The 13,142-nt window shown below is 39.9% G+C and overlaps 1 protein-coding gene across 1 annotated transcript; it reads right to left on the reverse strand.

Moving 5' to 3' along the window:
• Positions 1-6,107: 6,107 nt before the first annotated feature.
• On the reverse strand, positions 6,108-11,685 carry dda1 (DET1 and DDB1 associated 1). The gene is made up of 5 exons (XM_084723782.1): positions 11,321-11,685; positions 9,624-9,704; positions 8,926-8,977; positions 7,063-7,124; positions 6,108-6,928 (listed from the first exon to the last, which is right to left on the reverse strand). The coding sequence occupies exons 1-5, from the start codon at positions 11,327-11,329 to the stop codon at positions 6,824-6,826; spliced, it is 309 nt and encodes a 102-aa protein (XP_084579908.1). The 5' UTR covers positions 11,330-11,685; the 3' UTR covers positions 6,108-6,823.
• Between the last annotated feature and the right edge of the window lie 1,457 nt (positions 11,686-13,142).

The following is a 13,142-nucleotide window of genomic DNA, read 5'->3' on the forward strand; positions in this document are numbered from 1 at the left end:
GAGAAAAGTTCCAGAGGCCATCACACTGTAGGCTGACAGACAGAAACATGAACTATGCATTTCCACACCATCACCTCTGGCAAGGATTTTGGCAATAACACTGAGCTGTTGGAGACTTACATGTAATACTTTAAGTCAGGACTAACTCCCCCTCCTGCAGCATCCGTCCTTCCACATTATCCCCAGCCACACTCTATGCATCTTTTCTTTGCGTCCCCTCGTAGCTCCCTCCTGTCTCATAATTAATGCGAGGAACGTCCCCTGACTCACAATTAAAAAAATAATCTCATCCATCTACTTCTTTGTGGTAACAGAAACTGTCTAGGTGATGATGACATTGAGCTTCAAACAGTTTTTTTTTTATGTTTTGTGGCTGCATTCATGTGTCTGCACCAACTCTCCAGCAAGTATAGTCCACATTTTAGTCACATTTCTGAAGAAAATACAAAAACGCACTTCCGCAGACAGACAAAAAGATCTCACAGACATTAAATGCAATAAGGAAATAGACAGGGCATCAATTGTGGTCACAGTGTCATTTTACCGCCAGTATGTTCTTTTATATATATATTTGGAAGTCACTGCTCATTGAGAAGTGCAAGCTGAGAGAAATTCAATATGTGAAACAGTCTCATGGGCTGGTCATTGTTAAAGGGACATTTGATAGAGATCAGGATGGTGAGCGTAGCCGAGCACAGTCTCATCAAAACCTTTATTTCTTGCAGCATTTTGGATTTCAGGGATGAGTGACACCATGATGCAATAGAGTCCATATGTCATCATTTGAAAGTCTGTATAAAAAATGAAAAGCCAGTGTCAAAGCAGAGTGAGAAGGAATGGAGTTTAGGTCACGTATGGATGTGTAGTTCCTCCTTATTCAGGGAAAACTTACAGTACAACTTCATATTATAGAAACCGATAGCATTAATCAACGTATCACTTCTTTCATCCTTGCACTCTTGGCAGCAGCAACAAATTCTGCATGTGGTTACTACTGTACGGAGGTCTTTAAATAAGCATTGGTTGAAGCAAATTAACAGATCTTCAACAGTTTTTGGTATCACTGAGAGCTTCATCAAGAGACATCCCATGCCAGAGACGGCACCATCACTGTTTTCTCGGGCCAAGCACAGGCGTCCCTCGCATGAGGACAGCAGCTCAGACGGCTGAGACTCATCGGCCGTCTGTAATTCACTATCAAAGCAGCAACAGCGGTTCTTTTTTAAGGATTTGGGCTAATCTAGACTTTACAAGCCCCGTCAGTCTAATGTGAAACCAGTAGGGAAGGACTGAATTTAGTAAATGTACTGTCTTCTTCTGCGATTTTAAAGAGTGGATTTGAACAGGTGAGCTTCTTCTCACCACAGCTACATTAAAGTCTGACTCTAACCTCAGAGTTTAAGATAAGACATCTTCATGGAAGCCTCACTTACTGAACATCATATGCTCTTCCAATGTACCACTGTACAAAAAAAAAGATCTTTTAAAGAGAAATACTGGGAAATGGGATTATTTATTTCTTTTAATTTATTTTGTCATATTTTTGTAAGACCTGAAAAATAGTTAATAAAACTATTTCAAATGCATTTCATGTGTTGTGACTAACTTTTTCCTCACTCACAAATGTTGATCTCGATATTGAGAATCAGAATCTCCTTACAACAAAGACTTCAAGGACCAGTTTGAGGGATTTAGTGGCATCTAGTGGTGAGAACACCTCGTCTCACTCTCTTCTTCCCAGCAGGTAGAACTTGCAGTGATCACAAAAAACGCACAAAACGTGAAAGTCCCTGTCTAAAATCATGTGTTTGGTTTTCTTTGGTCTACTGGGCAATACCACAGATATTTGTATTGATCTGATACCAGGGCCAGGATTACCAATATCAATACAAATATTGATACTTTTATGGTTGAAAGCAGCTATTGTACTATCATGTAAGGGAGTGAAATATGTCATAATTTACTGCAATTCTACTTCTGAATTTATCACCACAAAATTACAAAACGAGACATTTCTTTTAAATTTTCTTTTTACTACTTGATTAAATGCATGTAATCAGCAGCAATGCAAGAGAGAGAGATGCAACTATTGAAGTATTAGGAAGATTGGGCCCAGGATGTCGTCTAACATGATCCGTTTTTTTTATTATCGATCCTATTGACGATAGCATTGATACTCAAGTAGAGACTTTGTATTGGTAGTATTGATATTTTTGTAGTTTAGGCATCAATCAAAGGTGAAAACTAGGGTTCGCTTTGATGGAACATTTTTAAAACAGGCTTTGTGCAGGTCCTCATAAAGTCTTTGAAAGTCTAAAATCCAATAATCTTCATTTCAGGTCGTCTTTATACTATTCTGACACGTCTTAAATATTGATTTATGACATTAACGTTACTGTTATAAAGTTGGATTAAACCTTTTAAATGTTTTTGACTACTGGACTCAAAACAACCACTAATGCAAACAGTGCATGTATTTTTTTTTTTTTTTTTGCCAGTATGAACATGAAGTTGGTCTTAAATTTAACTTGTCGCAACCCTTATTAAAGGAATTATTTCTAGGATATAGAACCTGCCTCTATACCAGGAAAACAGTGTACAAAATAAAGATATGGTAAATTACATTCAATCATATTTTTTGTATACTTGAATATAATAATGTATGGTTGTTTTAAAATCCCAAGGCACACCATTTAGGAACCGCTGTTAAAATAAACACATACTTAAAGTTTTAATCCACATTCTGCCAATAAATCCCCATAAATCTTTAAAATCATGTATTTAAAAGTACCACATGACAAATACCCAGTTTCAATCCAGTTTTATTTCAGCAAAGCTAAAAAGAACATGTCTGACCTAACACACATGAGATGGGGGCAAAGGCCTAGGGTGCTGTAGAACAGTCTATCTGAGCAGAAGCATAATGTGGTTTTTTACGCTTCAGAAACAGATGTATTTACACTGTAGGTAGGGAGGTGACTGACCACACTGTCAACCCACACTGCAGCATCGACTGAAAGAAGGACAGGAGGCTTCGATGCGACTCTGCTGGGCAGTGATAGGAACATTTCAAAAAAAAAAAAAAGCTTTATTCAGTGTTGTACAGTTTAGGACACCAATACAAACTGAATGTCAGGAACAAGGCAGGATGGCGACTGCACGTTGCTGTGCATGCTTATTGTGCATTCTATGGCTGAAAATATTACACTCCTTTAAGCTCCCACTGTGTTCAGCTCTCGGACAAAACCCGTCCAGGGCGGACGGTTCAGCTATCCCGGGCCCTGAGCTGGGGGAGCAAAAGGGTCCAAACCATGATGACATTTTGTAAGGCCTGTAGGCTAATACCTTTTACAGTCACACAAGATAACACCACAACTCCAGCACCCCTTAAAGGAATAGTTCAGGGTTTCTGAAGTGCGGCTGTGTGAGGTACTCATCCACAGTCAGCGTATTAGCAACAGTAGATGGCAGCTGACACACACAGCCTGGAGAAACAGCAGATTACTAGTTTAGGAAGTTAGGCAATGAGCTGCAGTGGACAGGCTCAGTAGCAAAACGTATTTTGGCTGCAGAAGTGTATGCTATATTTAGGATATTTTCACCATTTTACCTTGTGGTCAGGCAGCTTTTTCATGAGGGAAACTGCCGTTATATAAGCCAAATACTGCTCTCTCCGAACCAACCAAACTCCAATGGCAACAGCAGTAATTTTACCGCACAGAACATGCTCGATCAGTTATTTCGTTTGCGTTACTAGGCGACTTTGGTGTTTCAAAAGGTTCATTCAGATTCACCAAAGTCACACAATAACTCAAAAACAAACTAACCAAATTGAGGCAGCAGCAGACAAGCAACTCAAGGTAAAATCACAGTTTTTGCTAAAGGAGCCCCGTTGCTTAGGAGGGAGCAGTTTTTGATTTGTATGACAACGGCTTTTCTGTCAGAAAAGGTTCTCTGATGGGAAGTTAAAGTGGTGAAAATATTCTAAATATAATCTACAAACCTTCCAGAGGACAAAAGAGTTCCTACGTCTCTCTCCTCTGTAGTCTATCCTGTCTGTGATCACCTACCTTGCCTTTTCTACACCGTTTGGTTATTTTATCTCTTATGTTTTATTACTGTATTTGATTTATTGCTCATTGTTTACTGATGGTGTCATTGCTCTTAATGTTTTATGTTTAGCACCTACATGATTCCTGTTTGCTTTTATCCTGTAAAGCACCTTGTAAACCTGGTTTTGTAAAGATGCTTTATAAATATAGTTTAGTTATTTTTTTTAGTTTTTTTAGGTGCTAAAATATGTTTTGCTGCTGACCGGGTCCACAGCAGTACATTGTTTATCTTCCTACACCAGTATACCTGCTGCATCGCCGAATCAGGGCGCTCGCTGACCACTGTCTACTGTAGATAATACCCTTACTATGGGTAAGTACAGCAACCCTACTTAAAAAATCCAAACTATCCCTTTAAGTTTCATTACTGCTCCAGGAATATAAAACCCAGCCATCAACATGCAAGGCAAGGCAACATCCACTGGGCACAGGGGCTCTTTACTTTCACAAGGGTCATTTTCTATCGAATCCATGGGCGTGTATTATTTTAAAAAAGGCAGACACAGAGATACTCCATTTGTTAAACTAATTGTGGTACTGGCAATTATTTACACACAACATAATGTATTCTTTTTCCCTTTTCCAGACATTACTATACATATTTTTAATCACTATCTGTGCCGTTACCTTTCTTGTGCAACTGAAAATCCGAGACTACAATTTACATAACTTTTTCCTTATTTTTCTTTTTGTCCTTTGATGAAAGAACAGCTAAAACGCAGAGAAATTCTTTTTTTTTTTACTAGCCTCGATTAGCCAGAAGGTGGTGCTAGATGTAAAAATATTTCTCAGAAACACCAATACAACATTTATCCTACGAGCACAAGTCCCAGAATAGAATGAAGATATGCATATTCACCATAAAACACACATCTAAGGGGGGTTCTGGTAGAGTTGTTTCTACTTTGTGCTGTTCTTCACAGTGCATTCTTGGTTCTGTTGATTCAAACAGTGTGGAGAAATGTCGCAATGCCCCCATGTGGTTGCAGAGTGGGCAGTGAAACTGAGAGGGTGGGCACTGTGGCTGGCAGGAAGCTCGTTGCCATACATAAACAATAATAGTTATAATAAAATTAAAACAGTAACAAAATGTTATCTTTGCACAAAACAGGACAGTCTCTCCAGGCGACAGAAGGCTACACAAGTCATGTACCAGTTATGAGACTGTTTTTAAGGGTAGTGTCTGACTTTATCTGTCAAGTCCATCTCTGATCTTAAATCTACTCGGACACCTTTTCAACAATTCACTCAACACACAATACACACTCACAGCCCAGCATACAAACATCTACTCATTCACTCACCCAAACAGGGAATAGCCAACATAAATACAAGAAACACCAGATTAAAGTTCCTTCCCTGACAACGTCTCTGTTCTGTCAGTCACTAACACTGACTTTGAGATCTTTTCTGGTTACGTAATTTTCACAAACACAGTCTTTAAGACAATAAATGGCTACCTTGTTGACAGGAATTTCCCCAGTTCTCCGAGGCCCCGTGTAGACCTGGTATTAACATGCATCCTGACTGATCTGATCATAAGTAGACAGCTCTGCATACAGGACTGAGTGCACTCAGGACCACATTCGGTGGTGGTCTGGGCTGCATGTGACAACATTCTTTCAGCAGCATGAACACAACTTAATCTACCGCTTACTTAAGTGACGTCCTGTAAGAGCATCATTAGTTTCACTATAATAGAAATCACGTGTACCTGCAGCAGATGATTGTGAAGAGACAAGAAACTTCAGTCTCTCTTACAAAAAAAAAAAAAAAAAATCACGCTGAGAGTTGGAGAGTGAGGAGAAACTTTATGAATTATTTGTGTCTTCTTGCAAATTTGCCAGAACATTAAGTAGGCTATATATAGCTGTGTTTTTCATTATGGATAAAACACTGTGTCTGTTTGTCTCAGTGAGCTGCCGGTTAAAAACAACACTGCATTTTGCAAACATGTTTATTTGCATGCAGAGCGGGGAAGTACAACGGGTAAAGTTGGCAGTAAATGCACCACATTAAGTTGTTTCTTTTCTTTAAAACACATCGTGTTGTGAGGAGCAGAAGACATAGAGACACTGCGGCAGGACACACACTTTCTCTCTCTGACTCCGACACAGTTTGTCATCTGTGATGTGATAACATTAGATTTACACAGTCAGAAAAAGTTAAAATGTGTATCGTCCTGAAGACAGTTAAGTTATAAAATCCTTTTGGACCACGGAGCTTTTCTCCTGTTGTGCTGCTGGCAGCGCAGGTATAAATATGAGGATTATTGTCGGCTGACAGACGACTTTAACGTGGTGCTGAATTAAAGCAAAGAAAGCAACAAATTAACAGCCTGATGGACGTTAAACAGACAAAATAGTCCCACTGTATTTGTATACAGAGCAGGGAAGTGAGATCCAATCTCAACTGGTCATTCAGGACACATCTGGAGACGCACTGTGATGCCAGGTGTGAACTTGCATATTTAGAGTTGTCCACTTGTTATTGGATCACTGAGTAGGCATGTTAACACCAGGTCTGAACAAGGACTGAGTGACTCGCACTTTCATGCCAATAAAGGCATCCAGTGCTGCATTAGTGTGGTGTGGTGTAGTGGGCAGAACTCTTTATTCAGGTGGGATTATCCTTAGTTTTTGTTAGTTTATACCAGCTATACCCCGTATACACAAACACACACTCACTCACACATACATACACACACACACTTATGAGTCCTCATTCATCTCTTGGCTATCTGTCCTGGCGATCTTCCTCGGAGGTGCTGGGCTGTCACCCTCACCTTGTTCCTGTTCCCTTTTCTTTGCTGCATTCTGTGTGACACAAAGGATTAAACAGCAGTCAGTCGTTTTAATAACAATACAGCTAAGAAGGACTAAGAAAATCACTGTCGATATGTGAACTGAAGATTTAGGGATTTAACTCAAGAGGAAATGCACATTCTCACCTTTTTGTCCCACTGCTGATGAAGGTAACGCAGGAGGATGTTGGTTTTCTCTGTTACAATAACTGTAGAGCAAACACAGTCAGCATATTACTGACAGATTATGTGTCCAGCTGATCAGTTTAGAGCAGAGTCTCCACAAAACAAAGCCAGTTTATCACTGGTTTACAAGCGTTTCCTGAAAGCAACGATCGGGTCCTAAAATGGCACCAAGACCTGAATGCCCACGCTGATGGCTTAACAGACTTTGAGGCACATTCCTGGTAAGTCCCACCGTCAAATCGTTAAGTCCTCTCTCCTGGACTTTTGGAGCCGTTTTCACATTCATGCTTTCGTTTTTTCTTCCTGTATTTGTGTCATTTGTGTCACTTTGATCTGTTGCAAAGTGCTGCCCCATTCCTCTTTATACCACTTCAGGTCCTTGCTGCCTCTCACGCTCAACCACTACCAGGTGACGTCTGTGAGGGTTTGAGGCTTAAGACTTTAGGGGAGACACTGGGATTGGTTATATGTCTCAAAGACCAAGGACATGGTGGTACACTTTGAGGGGAGAAGCACACACCACTCAACATCTACAGGGACCTGGTCCTGAAAGTAAGCAGCTGCAGGTACCTGGTTGAGGGTTCACGCCTCCATCTCACATGGACTACACACACCATCAGCTCTCTGATGAAGAAGGCAAGGAAGCACTTTTATCACCTCAGGCAGCTGAGGAAACTCAAGATCTCTACAGTGCTGCAGAAACCCTTCTGCACTGCCACAGCGGGGTCTGTGCTCCCCGGAAGCATCGCTGCCTGGTACAGCATCTCTGCTACTGCATCTCTCAGGATAAAAAGGCCCTTCACAGAGTGATCCGGTACCCTGAACGCATCACCAGGACAGCACTGCCCTGTCTCCAGGATATCTACACCACATGGTGCAGGTCCAGGGCAGACTGGACCGAAAGTTCACCACCCCAACCACAAACTGTTGCTGTTGTGGCTGAGAAGGAGGTTCTTCACCCAGCCAACATACATCCTGAGCCAATTTTTCTTTTTTTTTTTTTTTTTTTTTGCAGCTCCGCACCTCTTCACTCCAAATGGTTCAGACACTTTTTTTAAACTTTCCACCTCATTTCTTAATCGTTGTAATCATTTCTTAAAAAGCACCATCATGTAAGTTCTGCCCCTGAGGGTCTCTCTCATATTAAAACAATAACAGAAGATGTAGTCTGATAACATCTGAAGTAGCATGGGATAATGGGAGTGGTTTTCTTCACTGTTAAACAACCATCATTGCAGATAAAAAGCTATCTAATGTGACTTGACATGACTTTACATGGTAATGTACCATTTTTATTCATGTCATGTTCATTCTTGTTTGCCAATTTCATTCTTCACTCTTTGATAAATCTGACATATTTATTAGTTTTCACAAAGTTATAGCAGGTAGCAGTTAGTACGAAATGCAATGTTACTTTGAATAAATGATCATTTCTGTTGGTTTGAGCATTGTTGGAAACATTTGAGATAATGTAAATACACAACTCAACAAAAAATATATGTCCAGGATTTTTGGACATTTTAATCCGGAAATGTTTTATATCATAGCTTTAATTGTTGTATTTATCTTGTACATAACAGTTTGTGATATTTCGTTGTGATATCCTGTGATATTTCTCCCTGTATATACTTAATATTATTCTGTTTTATCATTTTGATGTTCTCCTCTATGTCATTTTATGTTGATGTTGCTATAAACTCATTTCACTGCTGCATGTACAATTACGCATGCTGCAAATTAATTTCTCAGCCTCAGTGTTAATTTATGTAATATCTACTGTTTTAAGTTTTTTCTTGCACCTTGAGTTGGGAGTTTGTTACTTACTCTGTTCAGAGGGGTATTCACGTGTCGGAAGATACACAGAGGGCCTTCGATTCTGTAACAGAGCAAAGAGAGGAGACAAATTACACTTCTCCTTATTCAACTATGTGTGTAATTTAATTAAGAACACAACATTTCTTGGTTTCTATGTGAGCTGTTTTATGTATGAGTAACTGTTCACCATGTTATCCATAGCAAATATACATTAGGATTATTCTGCATTCACATGGATTCAGGCAGATGGTAGACGGCAAACCGGATATCATTTTAGTGGATGAGAACAGGACAATAAAATTAGGTGAGGCAGCAGAGAATACCACGGTAATGGCGTTGACACCCAAAGGTTAAAATTTTATCTGCCATCCTTCACAACGGAATTTATGACTGGATGTTACCGACTCCCTCACACAAGAAAAAAATACTGCTACTATTATTACAATAATTAGGTAAAATAATACACATTCAATATTTTTTTCAATATATTTTATTTAATATATTTTATTCCATTCTTTGCTAACAACATAACATCACCATAGCAAGATGTCATCATGTGCTTTGCCATCCTGCTATTCTGTCGGACTGTGTGTTTGTTTTTCTGTCCCATCCAGAAGGTGTTCTCCATCTATCATCTGCCTGAATCCATGTGAACGCAACAAAATAATTATAGTTTGTGGAGATAAATATTATCATTGGGTACTTACAGATGCTTTACAAACAGAGTCTGCATGAAACCTGCTGAAGTTGCTCTTATTGTAGACGGGAAGTCCTTTCAAGAAATCAGCCTGTGGGAAGAGGGTGAGGTGAAGATTATACACTGCAGCTCTGGTTTAGTGAATGTCTTTCCATTCAGCATACATTTAAAGGCACAGTTCATCCCAAAATAAAAAATACACGTTCCCCCCTGGCCAGTCAGCTGTAGAGATGTCTGACTTCTCCTGAATATACAATGGAACTAGACGGCACTTGGCTTAACTCTACTGCAATGTCTCTTTCCAGAAATCATGACCTACTCACTAAAGATAATACACAGTACGGCTGCAACTAATAATAATTTTCATTGCTGAGTGACCTGTTGATTAGTTCTGTGATTATTTGATTAGCTGTTGGATCTCTAAAATGTCAGGAAATTGTTAAAATGTCAATTAGTTTCTGAAAGCCCAAGATGACGTCCTCAAATGTTCAACAACCCTGAGATATCCAGTTCAGTGCCACAGAGGAGTAAAGAAACCACAAAATGTTCATACTCAAGAATCTGGAATTACTTATTACTTTTTTCCTTTTAAAAATTACTCACATCAAATAATCAATTATTATAAGAGATGGTAATTAATGTAATAGTTGACAACTAATGAATTAATTACTTCAGCTCTAATCCACAGACACATTTCTGTTGAGTTTTTCAAATGTATTTTCTGGTTCTTTGAGCACCAAAAGCCGAGTGTCATCTAGTTATATTTGAGAGAATGCAGCTATCTCTATGGCTGATGGAAAGCTCCAAAACTCCAAAATGGCACTTGGTGTGTGGTGACAAAAATACTTGAAAAATTCAAAACCAATGTCTCTTTCCAAAAATTCTCTAGAAAAAACATCATAAATTTCTTCTAGTAGAAAGAAAGTAGCTCTGGTAGATTGTTAGAAAAACAGCAGTTTCTACATGTAACTGCTCACAACAAGGTCTCTGGATTATCCTGAGTAACCAGTTCATGATAATAGGAAAGAAACAGGCAGACATCTCTAGAGCTGATTGAAATCTCAAAAACTCTGCAACTCCCACCAAAACAATCTGGTTGAATAAATAGTACTACAGACCAGAAGTAAAACATGTACAGTATTCTTGATTTTTTACTGAACACTGCAAGCCAAGAATATCTATCTGTCCTCCACACAGATTCTACTTATAGCAAACAGACTTATTCACCTGTGGCATTTTATAACAACAGTCCAAATTATCGATGGGCATCAGTGCATATGTTTTCTTATAGAGGGTGGCCAGAAACAGAGATGAAGAGTCCCTGCAGACGACTGGAGATACAGGACACCAGTCAGTGAGTCAGTGCTGGGCGTTCCCTCATCTTAACAACCCATGCACGCTAACGGGCCTCCTGCAGCTCTCCCTCTATCGTCCCCAATAACCCCCCAAACTGGACACGATGATATCAGATAGTGTACAGCAGAGTGTACAGCAAGTGGTTTCAAATGAGCGAGTGAGAGCCGAGCAGCTCACAGCACAGGACGATGCCGGCTTGGCCTTGGTGAATGAATGCCAACAGGAGAAGCAGGTGTGGCTAGCAGCTATCTGTTACCCACAGATAGCTAGCTCGGTATAGCCATATGCCCTCTGACAACTGTAGTGTAGCTTAGGCTAACGCTATAATTACAATAACGTCACAATAATTACCTTCTCCATGATGATACTAGAAGTTTCCAACGTCGAATCGCCGACTTGTGGAGTTGTCTCGGTGTGTGTTGTGCCGATGGTGATGGCAGGCAGCAGGAGTGTGAGTATCTTACGGTTAGCCGCGCTAGCTTACTGGCTAGTTGACCGACACAGCTCGCCTATCGGGTCCTCTTGGCAAAGAAAAGAACGACCTTCACACACAAGCTGTTGTTTCCATCCTAGATCCCAGTGTCCATGTCCAAAAAACGGTACTACACTCTAAAAAAACGACCCAAGTTGTCATTGCACGAGTTAGCAAATCTAGTTACACAGGACTTCTTCAGCTAGCATGATGGCTGGATGGTAGCGACGCTTCCTTGGTCACGCCCCCGGCAGCTCCCATTGGTCTAGCCTTTCTCCCACGTGGTAGTAGCCTGCGCTGACAGCCAATCATTAAGCAGGGGATTTCTTAACCCCTCCCTAAAACATTGACTAGGCAATTTAACTCTCCCACATGATGAGCTTCATTATAAAAACATCAGCTACTGACACAACAGTTTTGGAAGTATTTAACTCTCCATAATGCATACATGACTTAAGTGAATTTATTTATGGACTGATGTTTATCTGTACACTAAGAAGACAGTGAGAATGGTAACAAGTCTTACTCTATTCAATTCTATTCTACTATATCACTCAAGTTTGTCATTTTAACTACAAGATATACGGCCGCATGAAATGTGATTTCAGGATCAGAATATCGAAAACATAAAAACAATAAAACAAAATGAAACATTTAATTCTGCTCTGTCAAAACTGGAGTGAGATAAACTGGTGGGCTCCACAAAAGGGAGTGTCTCCTTGGATGCCCATATGGTAGATAAAACCTGATAAATACCCACTAGATTAGCCCAGTGCCCAAGACAATATGATAAAGTGCCCTTTAGAGTGCCTGTCCAGTGGAGAAAATGTGATGAAGTGCCAGCTTTGATGCTTGTCCAGTGGAGAAAACATGGCCAAGTACCTTCTAGAGTGTCCTTCCGGTGTGAAAAATGTGCTAAAGTGCCCTGTAAAGTGCACTTTCTGTGGAGAAAATGTGGTGAAGTGACATCTAGAGCGTCCTTTCTGTGGAGAAAACATTTTTGAAGTGCCCTCTGTGATGCTTGTCCAGTGGAGAAAACATGTGAGGTGCCCTGTAGAGTGCCTGTCCAATGGATAAAATGCGGTGAAGTGCCCTCTAGAGTGTCCATGTAGTGGAGCAAGTGTAGTAAAATGCCCTCTGAGGTGGCTGTCTGGTGGATATAATAGTAGAATCTCTTGAAAAATTGAGAGGCACTGTAGCTTTTGATTTTACTTTAACATGGTTTGAAAGATGCAGCAACAATGCTTAATGTCCTTATGTTTTAAATTTAACAAATATAATCTTGATGTTTTTTGATACCCAGGTATGTGCTCTTTGCAGTTATTCCACACAATATAATACAATCGTATAATATCATTATTATCTTTATATCCTGGTGTATGACCATCACAGCATATTGAGATTAAATCAAAGGTTGAATTAACCCTAATTTGAGAGAGCTGAATTATAATTGGCTCAGTGGGTGTGTTTGCTGGGTCTTGATTTCTTGTGGTCTTCTCTCACCTCGCTGCCACCTGCCTCCTGGACTCCTTACAAATAGTTACCTAGCAACAAAAGCCATGGCAACTGCCACAGCAACAGCTCCTTGTGATGCTGGAGAATGGGATGTTGAGAAGACAGAGGGAATATTCTTTCCTAATGTGGAACGATAACTGGAGTAGATTTGTTGAACAGTAATGTAAATATTAAATTTCAATATAA

This window comes from Lutjanus erythropterus, chromosome 7 (assembly GCF_056507025.1).
Source record: "Lutjanus erythropterus isolate fLutEry1 chromosome 7, fLutEry1.hap2, whole genome shotgun sequence".
NCBI classification, from domain to species: domain Eukaryota; kingdom Metazoa; phylum Chordata; class Actinopteri; order Lutjaniformes; family Lutjanidae; genus Lutjanus; species Lutjanus erythropterus.